General features: G+C 41.3%; 1 protein-coding gene across 1 annotated transcript; it reads left to right on the top strand.

Annotated features, from left to right (window-relative positions):
- Nucleotides 1–10,997: 10,997 nt before the first annotated feature.
- Nucleotides 10,998–23,022, top strand: SLC38A2 (solute carrier family 38 member 2). The gene is made up of 15 exons (XM_056847662.1): nt 10,998–11,231; nt 11,562–11,637; nt 11,770–11,885; nt 14,582–14,655; nt 14,749–14,841; nt 15,026–15,107; nt 17,407–17,489; nt 18,006–18,064; nt 18,186–18,356; nt 19,050–19,129; nt 19,231–19,331; nt 20,222–20,346; nt 20,972–21,116; nt 21,214–21,311; nt 22,233–23,022. The coding sequence occupies exons 1-15, from the start codon at nt 11,119–11,121 to the stop codon at nt 22,329–22,331; spliced, it is 1,515 nt and encodes a 504-aa protein (XP_056703640.1). The 5' UTR covers nt 10,998–11,118; the 3' UTR covers nt 22,332–23,022.
- The last annotated feature ends 573 nt before the right edge of the window (nt 23,023–23,595 follow it).

Genomic DNA, 23,595 nt, shown 5'->3' with positions numbered 1-23,595 from the left:
TTTTAGCTTCTATGGAGAGTTCAGGCTTGATTTGATCTAGAACCCACTTATTTGTCTTTTTGGCAGTCCATGGTATCCATCAAACTCTCCTCCACCACCACATTTCAAATGAATCAACTATTCTTCATGTTAGTTTTCTGTATTGTTCAGCTTTCACACCCATACATAGTAATGCAGACTACTATAGTATGAGTTATTGATCTTGGTTGCCAGAGACACGTCCTTACACTTAATAATATTTTCTAGCTCCTTCACAGTTGCCCTTCCCAGTCTCAGTCTTTTTCTGATTTCTTGGTTGCAGTCTCCCCTTTGATGATGGAGCCAAGGAACAGAAAATCTTTAACAATTTCAGTCTCTTCATCATCAACCATAATGTAGTGTAATTCCTCAGTGTAATTCCTCAGTAATCATAACTTTTGTCTTCTTGAGAGATCCAGCATGGCGTAGTGGTTAGAAACAGTGGACTTTAATCTGCTAAACCTGGTTGGTTTCCCCAGTCCTACACATGAAGGTGACCTTGGGCTAGTCACAGTTCTCTTCGAACTCTCTCAGCCTCTCCTACCTCACAAGGTGTCTGTTGTGGGGAGAGGAAGGGAAGGAGATTGTAAACTGGTTTGATTCTCCTTAAACAGTAGAGAAAATTGGCATATAAAAACCAACCCTTCTTCTTCTTCTTGATGTTCAGCTGATTCCCTAGTTTTCATAGGCATATTTATTGTTATTATTATTGTTACTCTTTTTTGTTGTTGTTCTGTTGTGGGAACTGTTTGTGCTCAAGGCTATTGTCATAAGAGCAGAGACTAAAAGAAAAATGTTCAGCTGTAATCCAGCTTTGGCACTTTCTGTTTTAACCTTCATGAGTAAGTCGCTTCAACTCTTCACTGTTTTCTGCCAGTAATGTGGTATCATCTGCATATCTCAAATTATTAATATTCCTTCCACCAAGTTTCACTTCACCTTCATCTAAATCCAGTCCAGTTTTCCTTATGCTGGTTGCTCCTTATTCCCTAAGGACTAAGGGGAAATACCCCTTTGAGGAAAAATATGGTAATATGCAAATCCGCTCTTTCAACACAATGACATACAAATTTTAATAAACACATTCTGTTTTAGTTCCTCACAGAACCAGTTTTTACAATACCTTTCTTTCCAGTGGCTCTGTCTAGACCTGAGTAACAGATTTGTTGACTATGTTGCAATTTTAAAGATACATCCTTTTATTAACCAGGTGATGACAAACCATTGAAACCAATATATTTTTATCCTCTTACGATGGTTTCTTAACAGTGCTGTTAATCTATAAAAGTAATATTAGGTGGGCTTGGCTTACTAAGACAGCTAAAGTTTACTAGCAGTTTGGAAATTTCATTTTGTGGGTATTAAGGTTTTATTGAGCTTACAAGAGTCCTGTATGTATATGCATATTTACACATTCTCTGACACAGAAATATGTTGCATTGTTATATTGAAAAAATGGACCACTGATGAAGACATTGCCAAAATGCATCTGGTCCTACATTTGATTCTGACACAATAAGTGTTCTACATATTTTACTGAATTTGTGATATTGCTGTATTTTAATTAAAATTTGTATATCATTGCTTTTAAAGATCAGATTTGCTTACAACCATTTTTCCTCAGCTTTTGTTTTTTGCTTGCTTTCACTTTTAGTGGGTTGCAGGTCTGTTTCCCTCCCCGCCCCTTATTCCTGATCATTACACTCTTTATCATTGGATGCCTGATTTAGGGCAAATTAACATTTACCAGATCTAAACAAAGAAAGCCAGGAAGGTAGAAGTTAGTCACCCTGAAGGGGATAGCCCCAAGGCTAGCCTGATCTCATCAGATCTCAGAAGCTAAGCAGGGTTGGCCCTGGTTATAAATTGAATGGGCGACCTCCAAGGACTACCAGGTTTGTGACATGGAGGTAGGCAATGGCAAACCACCTCCCAACGGGGTGGCCATAAGTCAGTTGTGACTTGATGGCACACACACAGAGCGAGAGGGGGGGTTAGTCTTTGATATCCAAATTAAAAACCTTGTTGCACCTTCAAAAAAACCAACATTTATTGTTCACAGTGGGTAGCCGTGTTAGACTGTCTGCAGTAGTAGAAAAGGGCAAGAGTCCAGTAGCACCTTAAAGACTAACAAAAATATTTTCTGGTAGGGTATGAGCTTTCGTGAGCCACAGCTCACTTCTTTCTAGCTGTATCTGAAGAAGTGAGCTGTGGCTCACGAAAGCTCACATCCTACCAGAAAATATTTTTGTTAGTCTTTAAGGTGCTACTGGACTCTTGCCCTTTTCTAACATTTATTGTGACAAACCTTTGTGGACTAGCCCATCCTGCCAAATGCATGAAGTGTGTAATTGGTTGGCAAATATATTTATAAACATGGATACAGAGAAAACTAAAATGCACGTCTGTGATGTTTCTACACAAAATTCAAATGCATATCAGATTAAAACAAAGTAACTGTCCAAAATAGCAGCTTTGCGAAATTTATTTAACCCCAGCTGTGGGTGAGAAAACCTTGGTTTTTTTAATTAAGGCTGTAATGAATATAACCAAATTCCTGATAAATTCCATTCCAAGCAATTGCAGATAATGAATAATCTCAATAAATTTCTCAGAATGTGTTTGCCAAATTATTCATTTGCATTGCTATCCCAGCACAGGGAGGCAAACAGCAGGTTGATTGTGTATTTGGAGACCACCTACATGGTCCCAGAGTGACGCAGAGGAGGAAGTGGGAAGGAGGTGGCGGACAGGTTTGGTTTTTTAAAATACATTAACACAAACACATGCTTTTGCAATTGAGGGTCTTTGTTGTTTTCAATGGTCCGGTTACACTTTCATCCCTGCTATATCCCAAACGGACACCCCTAAGCAAGGGTGTCCAATCTTTCGGCTTCCCTGGGCCGCATTGGAAGAAGAATTGTCTTGGGCTGCACATAAAAGACACTGACACATAACATTTTAAGTAAGTTTATGATTTTGGGGGTTACCGCATTATGTATTCCCAGCGATGTATCAAGAGTTTGAAAACGTTATAAAAAAACATCGCTTTACAAGGGTTTTTGGATGCCACGGCTAAAAAAATGGTTGGAAGACGTCTTCACAGCTAAAGGGGTCAAACAAAGTGCAAACAGTACTTTTTATAACATTTTCAAACTCTTAATACATCGGTGGGAATACACAGAAAGTGTGAACAGTATTTTGTATAACGTTTTCAAACTCTTAATACATCGGTGGGAATACACAGAAAGTGTGAACAGTATTTTTTATAACTTTTTCAAACTCAATACATCGGTGGGAATACACAGAAAGTGTGAACAGTATTTTTTATAACGTTTTCAAACTCTTTGATACATCGGTGGGACTACTTTTTGTGTTGGGCCGCATTCCCAGCCGTCCTGGGCCGCATGAGGCCCCGGGGGCCACAGCTTGGACCAGCCAGCCCTAAAGGATAACGGATGGCAGGGATGCGCTCTAAGCGGGGGAGCCTATCATCGACCCGCTAAGCGCAACCCTCTTTCCCGCACCATCAGAGTTCACCCTAAGCGGAGTGACATCTAGTTCCGCCCAAGTCAACGGGGGGGGGAGCAGCGTCGCTGCCACCATCATAGCGACGTCTGGTTGTTCACACAGGTGCGGGAAGGGTGGGGAAGAAGAGCTGCAGAGGAGAAGCAGCCGTGGGAGAGGCGAACGCCTATAAGCGTCTGAGAATCCATCTCCCGCAAGCCGCGACTCGCCCGCCTGCTTCTCAGTACAGAGAGCGTAATTAATTAATTGCCGCGCGCCCCGCACATTCTTTTTCCACCCTGCGTAGCGGCGGGCGCTTTGAAGCAACCCGCCCTGCCCCGCCGCGCGCCGCGCCCCGCGCACGGAGCTCTGACTCAATTGCACCGCGGCGCGCACCCGGCAGCCGCCAGGAGTGGAAAATTTTCAGGACCTGCGCGCGCAGCCAGCGAGACGCCTCCAGGCCCTGGCCGCGGCGATCCCTTCCCTAGCTGGAACATTCCGAGCGCGGGGAGGGGCTGCTTCCGGATTGGCTCTCGCGGGCCATAATTCGTCTCAATGAGAGGGGCCGGCGAGCGCGTGCCGAGCGCTGCAATCGTACCTCCGCTTCCTTGGAAAGAGGTCCCGTGGAACGGCATGGGACTCGTTTCTGAGTCGGCGGAGGTGGGGTTCGTTTTCCAGTGGCCGCTCCGGTGTCGTCTCCCGAAGCCGTGTGCCTGGGGTCGCCTGAGAAGCGGGGGCGAGGAGGCAGCCCGCGGAAGGCGAAGGAGCGCTCGTTTTAATCGGCGCGGGAGGGGCTGGAGGCGTCGACCCTTCTGGAGCGAACCTTCCTTCTGCATGTCTTCTACCCCAGAGCCTGGCTGTTGCCTGCCATTGTTTGCTTAGCCCGTCAGCAAAAAGCTACAATACATGTGCCCTACCTGAGCAGGGGAGAGAGCTGTGGCTCAGTGGTAGAGCATCTGCTTGGCGTGCAGAAGGTCCCGGGTTCAGTCCCCGGCATCTCCAGTTCAAGGGACTAGGCGAGTAGGTGATGTGAAAGACCTCTGCCTGAGACCCTGGAGAGCCGCTGCCGGTCCGAGTAGGCAATACTGACTTTGATGGACCAAGGGTCTGATTCAGTAGAAGGCAGCTTCATGTGTTCATGTGTGTGTGATGCAGAAGGCACGCCACAGCAAAATAACTTGAGCAGCAAGACAAGGCTGACAAGAAGGGGGTTTGCTGCCCCAGCCGAAGACTGTTTCCACAGAATTAAGTCTCATTGTGGTCAACTGGGCTGAGGCCTTGGAAAGTGCACATAACTGGGTTTCCATCCTCCAGTTGGGGCCTGGAGATCTCTCAGAATTACTGTCATAAGAACATTAGAAAGGCCATGTTGGATCAGACCAAGATCCATCAGGTCCAACCGTCCGTTCACACAATGGCCAACCAGGTGCCTCTAGGAAGCCCACAAACAGGAGGACTGCAGCAGCACCGTCCTGCCTGTGTTCCAAAGCTCCTAATAGGCATGCTCATCTGATCCTGGAGAGAATAGGTATGCATCATGACTAGTCAATCTCAGATGACTGATCAGTTCCCCTGGAGAAAATGGCTGCTTTGGAGGGTGAACTGTATGGCATTATGCCCCTCTGCCATCTTTTTCCTACCCAAAGGTGAAGCTCCTCTCAAGTCTCCAAGAATTTTCCCTGCCCAGAGCTGATAACTCTCCTAATTACAGCCACAACCCATCACAGATGCAAATATGAACTTGTTTACCTTGTTAAATCACTCATTTTGAGGGATTTGTTTGTTTTCTAGAGAGAGAATGTAAATAGAAAATGGCATAGAATGGTAGTGCCAACTGACCTGTGGGGAGTAGGTGATTGGGAAAACTACATTTGCTGTGGATAACACATCTGAGAGATTGGGTTGCAAGGTGGTAGGTACAGGGCATATATATTGGTTGAGTAGAAAGAGGAGATGCAAAACAAAGAGGAGGGTGCAAAAGAAGAGAAAGAGAGGCTGGTTTGTGAAAAGAGAAATAGAAAAAGAATGGGTTGACAGGATCTCATTGATGAACATTCAGGTGTTTGTGACATACTTAGTTATTTGGTTTTTAAAAGGGCAAATGGAAACCTTGAAATAATGGGGAAGGCAAAGTATGCTCTAGTGGCGCACATTAAGTTTGTATGAATGTAAATGGGTTAAAATGGAATAAAGAATGTTTTCCACCATTAGTGTTCTGGTGCACCTGTCTAGGATTTAAAAAGTATACAAATGGCCTTTGGAGTGATTTGGTTTAGACAATGGCAAGCTGTCATTTTTCCTTAGCATCTTACCAATTATCCTTTCATAGTTCAGGACAAATTGCACATTATGAAAACATTTGTGCATGGTTGTTGCTGTTAAACATGCTCTGCAAGGCATGAAAAATACTTTGTAATGCAAAGGATAGCTAAAATGCACTCTACCTAAAAAGGATGCAGTGGGCTTTGGACCACTACTTTTTATATCAAAACAAAGCTGGTATTCTGCAAATGCGGATATGTTCCTGCCACTGGAAATTGCCTCTTCCCCAACCCAAGAATGAATACTATTTTCAGACTTCATTTATGGGGTTGGACTACAAATCCCACCCCTTCTCAAATCCATTGCTGCTTTTTTAGAATAAAAATGAGAAGTTACACTACTCCATGTCATTATATGGATGGCTTTACTTGCTCTTTGCCTTAATGTTGGTTGCTGTTCTGCATTAGAATGTCTCATTTTCAGACCTTCCCTGCAGTGCTGGATTACATATGCACATTTCTGCTTTCTATCTTCTGTGGAATTACCCCGTTTTGTTATACCCATAACTGACTAACACCCTACAGAAATTATCATGGACCAGAATAAGAGAAGGGGAAAGGGCAGCCACAGGGATAGCTGTAGCAAGATTTTATAGGCTTCCATGCATACCTTTTTTTCTGCTCTCACGGTTTCATCAGCATTACCTGTTTCATTATCATCTCTGTTAATCTACAGAGACTAGTTTGAAGAATTTATGGAGCAATTTGTGTTTCATTTCTGTCTCAAACTCCCTCATAAGGGAACCTTGAAAATAGTGCATTTAATATAGATAGTATAGCCCAAAGTTTTCATTTGGGAAGTGACTATGGATCCTGCATTTAATACAGTGTTTCCCAGGATGCTTGAAACTACTGCTGTATGTCCGAGTGGTGACTAACAGTGTCATCTGAAGCAAAGTTATAAGTCCATTGAAGTCAGTGAGGTTAGAAAGTGAAACTTTTCATAGGCTAGCACTGTAAGACCGCAATCTAATGCACAGCTAGATTCTGGTCCAGTAGCACATTAATCCTAATGCACATTTACCTGAAAGTGAGCTCCAAAATAGTAGGCATATGATTGGCCCTGACCTGGATGGCCCAGGCTAGCCCAATCTCGTCAGATCTAAGAAGCTAAGCAGGGGTGGCCCTGGTCAGTATTTGGATAGGAGACCACCAAGAAGTTCAGAGTCGCTATACAGAGGCAGGCCATGGCAAACCACCTACCGGTATGAATGTTTCTTGTCTTGAAAACCCTATGGGGTCGCAATAAGACTGCTGTGACTTGATGGCATTTTCTACCACCACCGGGTATATGATTGAGAAGTGATCGCGATATGGAAAATGTTTTGTCTTTGCCGGTTGACGAGGACAGTACTAATTGCATCATATCAGTAGTTTCAACTGTGCATCAGCTATGAAGTCTATTTTGCTTGAAAATTTACCATTTTAAACACTCTGCATCTTTTCTTTTAAAAATCTGCCTTAATCATACTATTACTAGAAATTTCAAGATTTTGGAACCAATTTCAAGTCCACATAGATTAAAAGGTTAGGTTAAATTTGCGCAAGTGGAAAGCTGTTACCTCAGAAAGGATATTCCAGTTACATCCCCGGTTAAGTACTAGTTACCATGGTAGTGGAATCTGATATAGCTGCTTCTACAGGGTATAGTAACTCTGAATATACCATGTGAGAAAGTGAAGCATAAGTGAAACAAAGAGTATTGGGACTCTAGAAAGGCAAACAGATTTATGGGTTCACAGGCAGAATCCCTCTGATTGTCAGGTGCTGAACAGAGGGCTGTTTCCCAGTCCTGTTTGCCAGTTCTCCTGTGGCATCAGACTTGCTGCTCCTGGAAACAAGATGCTTAATGAGATCTACCATCTAGGTCTGATTCAGTGTGACTCTTATTTTTAGTAATAATTACACTGCCTTCTGAAACTAAAGTGAAGATCACTCCACCCCCTTTTCCAAAGTCCTCAGTATAAGGGCAGACCTAGAAGATAAGCTTGAGAACACAATATTATTTCCTCTATTCCTAAAACTTATTTGTTTACTTAGTTCACATATATCCTGCCCTTCTCTCCAATGGGGACCCAAAGCAGCTTACAGCTTTCTCCTCTCCTCCATTTTACCCTCACAACAACCATGTGAGGTAGGTTGAGTTTGCATGCCTGGCCCAAGGTCGCACAGCGAATTTCCATGGCAAGGTGGAGATTCGAACCTAGTTCTCGCAAATCCTACTCCAAAAATCTAAACCATGCTAAAAGGACCAGAGAAATAATATATAAAACTGAAGTATCTCCAGAACCAGAGAAAAATAGCATACATACATTGAAATAGATCGCGATTGAAATGTTTTTCTGTGGGAGGAGAAGGGAAACCATGTTTTTTCATGTGAGAGGAAAAGATTACATCAACTGAAAGAAACCCAGATCACTCTAACTTAGAAATGAATATGACATTTGAGTGTTTTATATGATTTTGAAAAATATTTTAATTTGGAGATTATGCTGAAACTATCTATTATTACCTGTTAGCACACTGTACTATTACTCTACAAATGTGTAATTGATGTTCAAGGCATAAGTCTTCTTTTCCTCTTGGTGATTTTGTATCATGTGACAATGGTAACACTCTCATGAGGTTTAACTGGAAAATAGGACTACATGGCCAAAAATAACATGGAATGATCAAGAGGGCCATCATGTTTGTATAACACTGAAACACAATACATCAGAGAACTGTCACTGACTATAAGCAGCATATGAACAACCATGATGGTACTCCAAAACAAGTACGCATATGCCAGGTAAGTATACACAGTGCAATGACATACCATCTAAAATGTTGGAAATGAGGGTTTGAGTTATTGACAGACTGAAGAAACTATAGAATTGCACTGTAAGAACTCTTTTTCAAATACAGTGAAACTGCCACCGTACTTCCTGTCTTTGCTGTATCAGATCTAGAGCAGAAAAATCCAAAATAGTGGCTTATCAATCCTTCCTAGTGTTGACAGGTGTCAGAAGACAGAATGGCTTGTTAACTAACGCAGGACAGCAATTATTGACCATAGGCCATGTTACAGATTATGGGAACAGTCCTAAGCATGTCTTTATTCAGTGGGAGTTATTTCCAGGTGAAGGCAAAAGCCACTTGCTATCAACATTGGTTTGTATGTTGTTATCCAGAAATTCATATTTGCCCATTTCTTTTTTCATTCCTTTGTAATAAAATTTACAACTGCTGTGGATTTCATCACAATCTTTTACCAAAACCAAAAATTCGAATCCCTGGTGAGTTGGTATTCCACAATACCCAGATGGCATATTTAGAGGATCTTCTTCCACCAGCCAATATGCGTGCATATTTATGTGATGCCGTACTAGTTGGATGAAGACAAAACCATAGGTATGATGGTTCGCTATGTCCATTGTCTACAGAACCGTTGGGTAGAAAATGCTTTTTCAATGGATGCTGTCTTCCACCCTACTGCAGTTTTGCAGCCACTACCCCGAAGCCCCAGTGAAGCCCCTTGACCGCAGGACCCCTCCGTTTCCAACCTGACCTATCCCCCTGATTGACAAACGGGGTACTTCGAGGCAAACCGTGGGAGCCTCCGTGGAATCCGCCCCCAAGGAATCTCGGGGCCGCCGCGTAATTCGCAGCGCACTGTCGCTCGCCGCCAAGCCCCCGCCTCGTGATCTCCTTGATGTGCGGGAAGGAGGAGGTTCCAGAGGGGAACCAGCGGCGGCCTCGGGAGGGCGGTGCCGGCGGGAGAGAGGCCGGGGGGCGGAGCGAGGCGGCGGTGTTGGTATACAAAGAAAAGCCGCCGCACGTTGCCGCGTGGAAGCCGCGCCCTTCCCCTCCCGCCCCGCCGGACGTCGCGCATTCCGCCCTCAAAAGCGCAGGCAGCCAAAGGCGTTGGGGAGACCTGAGCGCGGAGGGGCCACGAGAGAGCGACTCCTCGCTGCGCCCTGGGCTGACCGTCTCGCAAAGCAGCGTCCCTCGCTCGAGGTTTTCCGTTCGTGTGCTTTATTGAAGAAGAGGACGATAAATTATTATTTTATACCGGCTTTCTTTTTTTTTTAAGACTTGCTTTTTTGGGGCCTGCTGGGGCCTTTCCGTTATTAAATATTTAAAGGGATCTTTGTGGCTGCTTCCCCCCCCCCTCCTCATCGGAGAGCCCGAAAGAAGCTCCCGAGCACCCCGCCCGTAAGGTGGACTGGTGAAGGTAACAAAAATAATTAAATAAATTACGGTTGGAACGTTTCTCGGGTGTTGGGGAGCGGGTCGGGAAGGGTTTGCAAAGGGAAGGAAATGTTTCAATGTATAACTGAGTAGCAGATGGCTTTTGTTACGTAAGGTTGTATAAGATTAAGGTGGGGAGGAAACCAGCCGGCCGGTGCTGCTGCATCAGAGCAGTGGTTAAAAAAAAGACGCACAAATCATACGCCGGAGCTGCTGGTGCAGTCTTGTCTTGTGACTGCTTTGCATTTTTTGTCAATTCTCATTCGGGGATCTCGTTTTGGGAGGGGGGCGACAGCCAGGAGGGCTAAGGAAGCAGCAAAGGCTGAGGTGGAGAAAGGGAATGTGTGTTAATTCTTCAGCTGGGTTGCATCATTTTCGGAAGCCGGCAGGGGTGGAGCGGGCGCGTCCTCGAGGCGTTCGGGCAGAATAGCTGCTCGTTTGCGCGTGGGCACACAATGTAAATTGCTTTTCGTTAATCTAACCACTCGTTGCGGTCCAAAGGCTCGGATCAGGTTTATCTCTAAACGTGCTAAACAGACCCGCGTTAAGTATGGGGAGGGGGGAGCCAGGTGATGGTTTTGTTGTATGCGTCGAAAATAAATTATTGGGCAAATAATGTGCCTTTTGCGCACCCTGGCCTTTTCGATGCAGATCTTCTCCCCTGCCTCCTCTCCCCCCCACCCCCATGGCGTGGACTCCAGTGTTGTAGCGAGCGATTATCTTTGTTCTGCTCAGAGTCTTGTACTTTTCCTTCCCCCCTCCCGCGTCTCCCGCCCTTCTCTGCTAGTACTTTTCCACTCGCCTGGCTGCCGATGAATCAGCCGCGGTGAACAGCAGCAATAGCAGCGGCAGCTGCTGCTCACGTGACCCTGTTGGGGGGACCACTGCAGTATTGACGTTTCCTTTTTACCTTCGCAGACAAGGCAAGTCAAGCATCCAAGGACGAAAGATCAAGAGGCATCTGGGCGGCTGCCACAAACCCAGATAAATTAGCTGGCCTTTTTCATCTGGTGTCTAAGGAGGCATCCTGGATCCCGTCATGACCAAAGCGGAGATGGGCAAGCTCAACACTTCCCCCGACGAAGACAGCAGCAGCTATAGCTCCAATGACTTCAACTACCCCTACCCAACCAAACCAGCTGCTTTGAAGAGGTGAGAGAGCTGCCCCTTTTGTTCTAAGGCACAATCCACTTTACCTGCAGAGCAATCTAGGACCTCTCAATCATTTTTATCAAAAATGTATTTCAGCCTTACATCTTCTCCAAAATAGCCTGTTTTTAATGTTTACATACATCATAAACATCAAAAATCCAATTTCCAAATATTTGTATCACCACATAAATCCTACACATCTGTGCAAAAACAATCATTGAAATTATTAGCATCTGCAACTGAAACAATAAAACCCAAGAATAGTGATCTTTTAAAAGTGGGAAACTGTTGATAGTACTTACAGATGCTTTTTTCCCCTTCTTCCCACAGCCATTATGTAGACATGGATCCAGAAAACCAAAACTTTTTACTTGAAACCAATCCTGGAAAGAAAAAATATGAAACTGTAAGCATGATTCAGTTATCTTTTTTACATATAAGCACATTTCCCCCCTCCCAACTACTTATATGTGACTAAATGAAAGCATTTTTTCAAATAATCGGTTCTGAGCTGACCTCTTTTCCCCCTTTCTCACAGCCTCCAGGTACTACTTCCTTTGGAATGTCAGTATTTAACCTCAGCAATGCTATTGTGGGTAGTGGCATCCTGGGGCTGTCTTACGCCATGGCAAACACAGGAATTGCTCTTTTTGTGTAAGTATTACTTGCCTATGGAAACCAGGGTATTATGTTTTGGATACTAACCTACATTAACACTGAAACCGATTGCTCTTCTAGAGTAGCCATGTTTGGGAGAGAGAAAATGTAACACTGCACTGAAACTCTTGGAGCATTTGAATGCAAACTAGTAATCCCACTGAGATGGGTGGGTTTAGGGCTGCAGTTTTGTATGTTTTAAACTCTTACCACACTTAACTGGGAATTGGGGCCAGATACCCATTCATGGTTAATTAGAAACAAGCGATTTTAAACATAAGGCATAACCCAGCCAACATTTCACCATTTCACTTAATGAACATTACCATCTTTCATAAACTTTGTTTTCCCAGTTTAACAGTGCAGTCCTGTATGGAGTTACTCCAGTCTAAATTCACAGATTTCAGTTGGCTTGTACTGGAGTAACTCTGGGTAGGATTGCACTGTAAATGACAGAATGTTATCCTAGGGTTATTTTTAGATTTCTCATTTATTCACTTTAGGCAAAATGTTTGAAAACTACATATTTATCACGGAAGCGGTTTTTACAAACGCCTTTCTGTCTTCTCAGGTCCCTCAGTAGGGCTCAGTGATGGTCACTCTGAGATGTCCAACATGCAGTATGCTGGTAATGTTACTGCTGTCCCAGAAACAAACTGAAGTGTGAAGCGCATTTTGGTGTATGGCATTTATTCATTTTTTGCTAATTGTTTTAATGTGGAAGTTTATATGCATATGAAATATAAACAAAGCAAAAATGTGCCATACAGTTTGAGAGAGGGAGAATTATTTGGCTTTATATGCCAGTTCATGCTCCAGGAAAGTGTTGCAGTGGTTACAACATCAGCATAATGCATGTTAGCAGTTCTCTTGGGAGGGTGACACCTGATCCAAAAACCCACTTAAGAAAACAGAGTTTCCTATTGATTTCAGTGTGTTTTGCATCAGGCTCTTACTACTGCATTTTCCAAAGTTCAGTTGCCATTCTTTACCATGGAAATGCTGCCTGTCTGTAACAACTGGGAGTATGTTCTTGAACAATATGAGACTTATTTCTCAGTAAAGTTGCATAGGATTAGGATGTTGGCACTCAGCTTGGCTAAATTTGCTCTAGAGAGTACCATTTAATAATCAGTGACTGGGCAACCTGATGAATTAAAGGTAGGTGAACAGGTTCTTTATGGTAAATGTATTTCTGTAAAACAGTTTTATAGACTTCCATTTGTAGCTGTAAATTGGATCTGAGCTTCCATTTTAAGGCACCAATTCATGTATATTCCAGTTAGCTGTATACAGGTCACAAAGAGAGAAGAAAGCATATTAACCTTTTGAGTTGTTATAAAATGTCTAGTTTACCTTCCAAGATTAGATAGGTGAAGGAAGAGTACTGAAAAACAAAAATTATTGAACAGTTTTATACAAATGAGTCATGGTCAGTGCAAACCTATGCGGATGTACTCCAGTCTAAGCCAATAGAAGTCAATGGGCTTAGGCTGGGGTAACTATAGGGTTAAGCTCTATGTAAATTCCATCCAGTTCTTTGTAAGAACTGCTTTTGAGCCAACAATTAAATGGGATGGTGTGATTTGATTCAGAAAATCAGCATAAGGTTGTTTAGACTAGTCTACACCTCAGACTTAACAATGCTTAGAGATACACTCTCAGTAAGAATTGAGCCAGTTTAACAATTTGACATTGAAGCCTAAATACATTGAATGTAAACTAGCAAACAGTTACCTACCTTCAAATTCCATTTAAATTAGGGAGATTTGAACATGTGTAGCTTTGTATTGAATTGCATTAATACGGTAGGAAGCCCAATTAAAATTCTAGGACTCATCTACATTAAATGTAAGAGCAAATTGAAAGAGCTATCTAAAAATAAATATGGTTTTCATGTGTTTTGAACTGAAATGCCAATATTTTGTAAATTATAGCTGGGGAGGAATCTGCCATATCACTCCAAAATATTATAATTTGTATGCCAGCTCTGAATCTTTGGAACTGTAATCATGAACTATCTAAACTAATATCATGAGTTTTATTTAAAATGAACGAGAAATAAAGAAGTAAAATGCAGCTTCCCTTTTTGAACTGTTGATGTTGCAGATGTGTAAATTGGTTTAAATCTGATACTGATGTATTGTCGAAGGCTTTCACGGTCAGAGTTCATCTGTTCTTGTAGGTTGTCCGGGCTGTGTAACCGTGTTCTTGGTATTTTCTTTCCTGACGTTTCGCCCGCAGCTGTGGCAGGCATCTTCAGAAGAGTAACACTGAAGGACAGTATTTCAGTGTTACTCCTCTGAAGATGCCTGCCACAGCTACGGGCGAAACGTCAGGAAAGAAAATACCAAGACCATGGTTACACAGCCCGGACAACCTACAAGAACCAATACTGATGCATAATTAGTTTGTTGATGGGACTGTATATAAATGTATAAAGCAGAATGCTTTCTATGTCCTGATCTAAATTATAGTTCAGCTGTATTATATTTTGTTTTGTTATTTGAGCATGATCCAGCCAAAATGTGAAGACCTTGATTTCTGTGGGAAAGATAATCATTCCAACTGATAGAATCACTGTGTTTTAACTTGGGAAGGGTTAAGTCCTGAATGCTAGATAGGCTTGCTGCTCTGTGTGTCTACATTTATTTAATTTCAATCAGAGTGTAATTTGTGATTTTATTTTTTAGAATTCTTCTACTCTTTGTGTCAATATTCTCTTTGTATTCCGTTCATCTCCTCTTGAAGACTGCTAACGAAGGAGGTATGAAAATATTGCAGTTTGTAAATTAGTTTGTTAATTTTTTTTTCTCACTTACTTACAAGCTTACAACTATTCTATTTTCTGGGGTTACAGGATCTCTGCTATATGAACAGTTAGGAATGAAGGCATTTGGCATGGCTGGGAAACTTGCAGCATCTGGATCAATTACAATGCAGAACATTGGAGGTAAGGCCTTTCAAATGCTATGTCCTTTTAAATAATGTTATAACAACAGTTTTTGTTGCGACAAAACAATGTTGTCACATAAAATGGTTCTGTTAATGACAAAATAGCATTAATGAATAATGTTTTGTGACTTCAACATGTATCATATTCTAAATTTATAATCTACAATATTATTCATCTGCAGCTATGTCAAGCTACCTCTACATAGTGAAATATGAGTTACCATTGGTCATCAAGGCATTTATGAACATTGAAGAATACACAGGGTAGGTCTTAGCGGAGAAACTGTTAATAGAACCAGAAATGGGCATTGTAAATACTGTCTCTGGGGACCTCTGTTGAAATGCATAAGTGTAATCTTTAACATAAAGGAAGAGATCAGTGGTAAGCTACAACAGCCAACTTCTTGAATATTTGTCCTCTGAGCTAGACTTTACTAGAAAAGAGGTTAGGGAAAAGTCTTTTCCTTTGACAAAATAGTAATCTATAGCAATCGTAAGAGGGTTTACTCAGAATTGTGTTCCATATTATTAAAAGGGGCCTGCTCTCAGGAAATTGTCTTTAGGATTCCACCCTAAATGTTCGTTTACCAAATACTACTTTGTTTTGAAAGTTTTAATACACCTGCTTCTTTGGAAAACAGTGCATATAACATTTTGTACATTACTCATATGAAAAATACTAATGTAAAAACAATAGTGCAACTGTGGATGAGATTCTTGCATCAAAGGATGGTAGCTTTATTCACGACTGAAGGTATCTGCCTGAATTCTGAGGTCATACAGTTGTATAAACTGTCAGGACTCAGGCTGTGGGCTGCACTAACTTCAGTGGAATTTCCACATAGTTCTAACAATCCAGAGAAAGCAGAGAAACACTGATCGATTACCGTTGATTTCATTGGCATTTGAGGAAACAGTTCTAGGTTCGCATGATTTTATCAGGATTGTGCTCAGAGTTTAGTCCATGAGTAGGAATTAGTAGGGGGGGGGGGTTTGTTGTTAAAGCAGGCGTTCCTACCTCACAAGGTACCTGTTGTGGGGTGGGGGACAGGGAACTTGATTGTAAGCCACTTGGAGACTCCTTTCCGTAGAGAAAAGCAGGGTATAAAAACCAACTCTGCTTCTCACAATAAGGCCATTAAAACAAATGAGAAGTGTGTGCCTGCCTCCCTTGTACCCATCCAACTCTTCCGTCTCTGCTCAGTCAAGGAGTGTTAGCTTGCATTGCTCAATTAAACCAAAACAGCAGAGCTTGCTGGTCCCCTTTATGTGTTTGAGCAGTGGAGCTGTGCTTCATGGAGGTCCGTTTATGTTCAAAGATTGCCCCTTAAGTCCATATTTCCACTAGATCCTATTAAACACAAACCAGTTGCAATCATAAGAACAGTTTCCTAGGAATAAACTCTATTAAATACAAGGGGGGCTTACTTCTGAGTAGACAGGCTTGTTCTCAGTGCTTCTTGATTTAAAACATGTAAATATATCCCCGCTCCATTGCAGAAGAATTTTTCCCCTCAGATCTCCAAGGGCAAAGATTAAATTTGAATAATTTAGAAAATATCAGTTTTGAATTGTGAATCCCAGCTATCTGACAGTTACTCTGATAGTGATATGACGTTAAATTGGCCCACATTCTTCTTCTACCTGTGTATTCTGTTGTACTAGGTATGCCAGATTTGCATATTAAAGTGCATTTGTAATATCAGTGGCTAGGTAAACTGTCATGCGTCAGTCCTAAACACACTGGACTGGCTGATACCACACAGACCTATGGATGCATATGAGATTTGCAGTTGTTAGCTGTGAAACTGGAAAAGTTTTACACCTGCATCATTGGCAGATTTGTCACTCACTATGCAGTTTGTTCGTTTTCTGCATCCTTCAGTTATGTGAAAAGCGAGTTGCGATAACTTCAGCAAAATTTGCTTCCACAACTTGCAGCCCAGTTCTGTGTGCATTTGTGTGGAAATCAGTTGGGCTTACTTCTCACTAGGCTGTGTGTAGAACTGGCCCTTTAAGACTGTGGTCTGAGAAATTAAAGATGGCATTCAACGCCATATCAGAGTTCCCCTTTCGGGCAGTCTTTTCATGAACCTTGGGTGGTTAGTGTAGCTTCTACAGTGGCTTCCATGCTTGCCCCAGTATGTATATCTTGGCTAGCAATCATCCAAGGGCTGGATACTTCTCGCACAGACATTAACCATGATATCAGAGGTACTTTTCATGGATGGAGCCAGCACTGGTGAGAGCAGTTGCAGAAGCAGTGGCAATTGCTGATGTTGGGCTGAATGGGTGGGGGGAAAGGGCCACAATCCTGGTTAGAAAGCAAGCTGTATTAAATCCAGTACAACTGCCTTTTGAGTAAATGTGTTTAAGGTGCTATGTCTTCCCTGCTGAGAACTACAGCACATGGCCTTAGGTAGGAACAGGAATCCCTGTGCATGCAGCACATCAGAAATAATTGTGCTTGTCTGAAATATTAGTATCAATAACCTTGAGCTACTTTACATTATAAATGTGATCGCTATGCAGTGCTTCAACTAACTTTTCTTTCTCTCCTTAGACAGTGGTATCTGAATGGTGACTATTTGGTCGTGTTCGTATCCTTGGTGCTTATTCTTCCATTGTCACTGTTGAAAAATTTAGGTAAGTTGGCATTAATTTTAATGTATGCCTTTTGTGTAATGTTGAGAGTGGTAATCCTCTTCAGCATCCACATGAGATACTTTTGATATACAAGCCATTTCCACTTCATTCACTCATACACGCTGAGGTAAATTCACAAGTGATTTGCTGAAGCCCTAGTTACTATACGTGAAGAATCTCCGTATAAGAACCTTTAGTATTCTGTTTAGTGTTGCATGGGTACATTGTGGAAGAACAGGATGAAGGGATTTGCGCTGTGCTCAGTCTAATTGGTTGTAGCAATACATAATACCAATTCCTGCCAATCCTATTGTCTTAACCCACACTGGCAGTTTTGCAGGCCAGACACTGGAAGTGTCATCACTCAAAGGAGCTGTACAGCTCAATCCCTTTTCCATTTTGTTTGATTTTAGGATTTCTTGCAATGAACAAACCTCTTACAAGCTTCCATCAGTTATCCAGGAACTAAAGAAATGCTAAATTAAACACATAACTTACAACACTTTGTAATTGCAGGTTATCTGGGTTACACAAGTGGATTTTCCTTACTGTGCATGGTCTTCTTTCTGATTGTTGTAAGTATTGTGTGGGTTTTGTTTGTATTTTTGAAATGTTTGTGATATTGAGAATACAAAGGACAGCTAAAGCAAATTATCCAGTGAAAGTAACAGACTGTACTTGCTCATTCCTTGCCAGGTCATTTGCAAGAAATTTCAAATTGATATTTGTGGAGTGAATTACAATATGGTTAACACAACTCTGAATGCCACCTTAGAACATCATTCAACTCCTGTAGATGTTCATGAAACAGCACATAATATAACTGACGAGACGTGCACACCAAAATATTTCATCTTCAATTCTCAGGTAAGGTTAAGGATTAGCAAGAATCCCTATGTGCTAGTTAGAAATATGCTCATTTCTGTTTAAAAGCCTTGTTGACTGTGGAGATTCTGATACTTTTACACCTGTAGGAAGGTTTAGTGCTTTTTTAAGCAGCCCTTGTTAAACGGGAGCTGCCATGGTGTCATCCTAAGCAGAGTTACACCCTGCTGAAGCTACTGGAGTGCTTAGAATGCCATAATTAGAAGTTTGAAAGCATTCTTTGAGAGCCAGTGAGCCCTGGCTACCAGGGCTGAAGATCACTTGTAGTTCAGTCCTAAGCAAAGTTACATCCTTCCATGTCATTTGACTTCAGTGTACTTAGAAGGGTATAATTCTGTTTAGGATTGCACTGTACAGCATGTAGCTGATGTTCATTTTCTTATTCTTGATAACTGTTTAGCAAATAATGTTTTAAATTTCACTACTGCAAACCTTGCTTAATCAGCATATAGGAGACAGTGTATGCTTTGTGGTAAGGAAAAGGATGTTTGAGTCAACTACATAGAAGTACTCAGCTGACATAGCATGCAATCCATATGCCACTTAGTTTAGTGGTTAAACTTTCACTATTTAAATGAACTACAGTTGTTTCGGTAAATAGCCTGGTTTAACTTTAAAGATAAATGTGTTGCATATTATTAAAGTATTCATGAATGCACTTTGTATATTTTTCAGACTGTCTATGCTGTGCCGATCCTAACGTTTTCCTTTGTCTGCCATCCTGCTATTCTTCCCATTTATGAGGAACTGAAAGGGTAAGATTTCCACATATTTCACATATGTTTCATAGAAACAAAAACTAAGTGCGGAAACATAAGTTTCAGAAATAATAATGCTTTCCTTTCCTTTCAAATAGCCGAAGTCGTAGAAGAATGATGAAGGTGTCCAACGTTTCATTCTTTGCCATGTTTCTCATGTACCTTTTGGCTGCTCTCTTTGGCTACTTGACGTTTTATGGTAAATAGCCTCTTTCTCTATGTCTGTTCTTTGTAGGCATTTTGGGCAATTTAGCCCCTGAGTTTTTATGTTTTACAAATACACATAAACACAATTCCTTGTCTCATTTGCATGTCTGTTCGGTTTTCCTAGAAAGGAGGGCACTGAACACACACACAGCACTGAACACAAACATGCACTTAATGCACGCACACAAGAAAGAGGGGAGGAAAGAAGGAACATACCAGAGCTTACTAGTGAGAAAAGGCCGGTATACATCCTCCACTACCTTTAACTTATGAGATCACGACTGCTTGATGGTATGCCAGTAAAGGTATTGAAATTGAACTTATGAGATCAAACATCTGTTTCTCCTTCCCTCAAAGCAGATGCAAGAGGTGTGTAGGGGAAAGATATGGGAGGACAGGTGGTAGTCTTCAATAGGTTAGTTACCATATCAGTAGGCTTGTCTCTTATCCACCCTCAAGTACAAATCAATGTAAAAGTGTATTTACACTTGAAAACCCAGTATGACTGGCCTGCTTTCATTGGGGGCCAGGAGATGTACATTGTCTTGCACCTTCAGTATTTAATATTTCACCAGCACAAGATGAACAAAATTGACAAAGTTGTATGTGTAGTGTAAAAAACACTTTATATAAAAAAGGTTCTTATCAATATGATTCACAATATAGAATTTTGTGTATTTCAGACATTGTTAAACAAAATTGATTAGGGCAGAATATCTGTAAATTCATTTTCTGAGTTTTACAAAGCCACATTGCCGTTTACTCACACAGTTCCATTTGGGAACCAATTGTCATTCACTTAAGTAATTACACAATGATTTTGCCATTGTGTTTTGGACTAAGGTTAATTACTAATATGTTAAAATATAAACTTCTTTATAGGAAATGTTGAGCCAGAGTTGCTACATACATATTCTGAACTGCTGGGATCTGATGTTCTCCTCATTATTGTCCGTTTGGCTGTTCTGATGGCAGTCACTCTTACTGTGCCAGTAGTAATTTTTCCGGTAAGTGACTTTATTTGGTGGGGGGGGGGGCATTAACCAGTGGCAGATTTAACAGTTACATGGAAATCAAGCTAATTTATTGCTCATACGTTGATTTCCTGTTTTGTTGCACTTAAAAAAACACTGGCTGTTAAACAGATGGAACAAATTTGTATATGTAAAGGGTGAACCCGTGCATCTGTTGCTCTGGTGAAATTAGTAAGACACATCTCATTTCCTTGGAATATGGGGAGGAGCTGTGGCTGAGTTGAGTCTCTGCTTTGCATGTAAAAGTCCCAGGTTCAATCCCCAGTATCTCCAGTTAAAAGGGTCAGGTAGTCAGTAATGTGAAAGACCTCTGCCTGAGACCCCGGAGAGCTGCTACCAGTCAAGAGTAGGCCATACTGACCTTGATGGGCCACTGGTCTGATTCAGCATAACACAGCATCATGTGTGTTCAAACAAAGAAAGTTGACTGTGTTATATAACCTCCATCGATCTGTTTCTTCCCTTTTCAAGGTTGTATAAAAGTAAATCAGCCTCCCTGGCATGTACACACACCACTGTATTGTCTTTCAGCAGTCTTCAACTTGTGTGTTACTTTGTTAGAAATATTTTTCAAAAAAATGTCCCTCATGTCTTACAGATCCGCAGCTCCATCACACAGCTGTTGTGCTCAGGGAAAGAATTCAGTTGGTTGCGACACAGTATTATCACCGTTGTTCTCTTGGCCTTCACCAACGTTCTTGTGATCTTTGTTCCCACCATTCGAGATATATTTGGGTTCATTGGTGAGAGGTTTTTTGTTACTATTGTTTTTTGCTAATGCTTTACAAAATATCTAATAGATTACGGAACTGAATATTTTGATAAATAATTTTAATACAGGTGCATCTGCTGCCGCCATGTTGATCTTTATCCTGCCATCTGCTTTCTACCTTAAACTTGTGAAGAAGGAACCTATGAATTCAGTACAGAAGATTGGGGTGAGTGTCGAGGAATGCTCAGTCCACACAATAATTGACCATCAAGGCCACTGCTTCCTAAAAGCAGGGCTCTCTCCCGCCCTGACCGTCTCTCTTATGACCTCATTTTCCACTGTTCTCAAGACATTCTGCTGCCTGTGACCATCTGGGTAGCTGTTTTTCTGCTTTGATTCCCACTATTAATTTGCTATATAAATAATGGGATATCTGACATTGCAGCTTGCAGTCACAGAGCTCTTGGTATTAAATTACACTACTATTTTGAATTGCAACCAGGTGGGGATTTTTGGCCTCATGAGATCCTTCTGGTGCTTCTATAAATCCACAGACGGTGATTGTCTTTCTTGTATTGATCTCTGCTCCAGCAGTTTGGATAGCTCAAGCTTTGCTCTTCTGTTGGTCTGACCAATTAGCTTTACTGCAGGCATCCTTTGTGATCAGGTGTTTGTCATTGTGTTTCACATGGAACTGCTTTAAACATCACACTATCTTGGAAACAAGTTCCATGCCAAGGAATGAGCTGAAAACTTAAAATCTCAGCCTAACATCCGGATCCTTAACATATTAAACAGAAGTAATCAGTGCTGAAAATCAATGAGATTTATGTCTAAGAAGGAACCCAGATCATCTGAAAACAATTTTAGGATTCATGACTGGTCTGAGCTTTAAAGACAGATACCTGTCTATGGCTTCAATAAAAGGAACTACTTACTTATGGATACACAAAGCCAGAATTTAATTGCACTTTACACAAGATGGGGCAAGATGTTTTTCAGGGTTGATGTCTTGAATTGCAGCATGGAATATAAACCCCAGCTTTCTGAGCAATTCCATTACACATACTAAAATGATTTAATTGTAGGACAGCCTACTTGTTTCTGGTGAAATAATCCATCAGTATTTTGTATTCTGTCTTTGTAGGCTCTTCTTTTCCTTCTCAGTGGCATATTTGTGATGACCGGAAGTATGACCTTGATCATTCTGGACTGGATCCACAATGCTGCTTCCGATGGCCATTAACTGTCCTCTTCAGACTCCAGTGATCATTCAACCATCTACTGAGAGAGAACTTCTTACCCATGTTTGCAGTTCTGCTTCCTTTGAAATGCAGATTCTTTGATGCTGGTTCTTCTGCGTGTAGAATAGATGGACTTTTTCTGAAAAAAAGAAACTGTTCTGCACAATGGGAATGGATACTAACATCAAACCACCTGAATCTTTGGCTGAGGGAAGTGACTATTTATTCCATTCCAGAGAATGGACAGCTGTCTCTGTAAAATTTTATCAAGCCAGATATTTGGCTTTTGTCATTGTTACTTGGATTTTTTTAATTTACTTGAACGTGCCTAATGGAAACAAGTGATGTGAGAAATCAGTTAGTTTACAGCAGAGAAGGGGGCAAGATAACCAATGAAAGTGAAAGAGAAAAAATGTAATTATTTTTGTACCAAAAAGTTTATGGACCTCAAAAGCACTATTTTGACTTTAAGAAAATGTTTTGTAAGTTGATCCAAATAAGGGTAGAAAGAAACCTGTAAACTGTCTAATCAGTGTTCTAAATTCAATAAGTCTGGCCTTTCTATAACGGTACAACTTTAAAAGGTATATTTTTGGCCATGATAAATTATTTTTAAAATTTATTATGCTAAAGGTCACCTAATTTGGAAGACTCAAAATTGTGCATGAGTTCTGTATGCAACTCAGTTATTCTAAAACTAAAACCAAACGAAGATGACCCAATGTTAATATAGCCAATTCAATCAACATAAACCACCATGCTGTCTTGAAAGGAGATGTTGACTCAAATTACCATGTTGTAAAAGATTTTATATCACCAGAATGAGTTATGTAGTAAACAATTTATATGTAGCAAACATAGCATCCAGTCAAAGGAGTGCAACAACCAAGCAGGCCCCTTGAAATTCATGTGGGCTGCTGAGAAGCAGTATTTGGCAGATCATACAGTAGGTGAATAGAACAGCAATATCTTAGCATTTTTCTTCTTGAGGTACTCAATAGTGCAATTAGATAAAATGGAGGGAAAAAATCATTCAGTTGCAGATACCTACTAAATCTTTGTCATTAGTTGCTATAGGAAGTCTCCCTCCCCATTGATGGGGAATTCTCCTGACAGCACACAATCTAGTGATAATTAACATTACAAAGGTTGGCTTTATTTTTTTTAGTTCATTATTTGAAACAAGTAAATGTGAGGTCCTGTTATAGTTTACCAGCAGTAGAGTATTCACAAACTGTACAATTTTTTTTAACATCAAGTTTTCAT

Source organism: Euleptes europaea, chromosome 3, assembly GCF_029931775.1.
Source record: "Euleptes europaea isolate rEulEur1 chromosome 3, rEulEur1.hap1, whole genome shotgun sequence".
NCBI classification, from domain to species: Eukaryota; Metazoa; Chordata; class Lepidosauria; order Squamata; family Sphaerodactylidae; genus Euleptes; species Euleptes europaea.
The sequence above is the reverse complement of the archived record's forward strand: the minus strand, read 5'-3'. Positions and strand labels throughout refer to the sequence as shown.

Coding starts and splice junctions, on each gene's coding strand:
- SLC38A2 (XM_056847662.1), top strand. CDS start 11,119: ATGACCAAAGCGGAGATGGGCAAGCTCAACACTTCCCCCGACGAAGAC. Junction 11,886..14,581: donor ACAGGAATTGCTCTTTTTGT/GTAAGTATTACT, acceptor TTTATTTTTTAG/AATTCTTCTACTCTTTGTGT. Junction 19,332..20,221: donor TGGCTACTTGACGTTTTATG/GTAAATAGCCTC, acceptor ACTTCTTTATAG/GAAATGTTGAGCCAGAGTTG.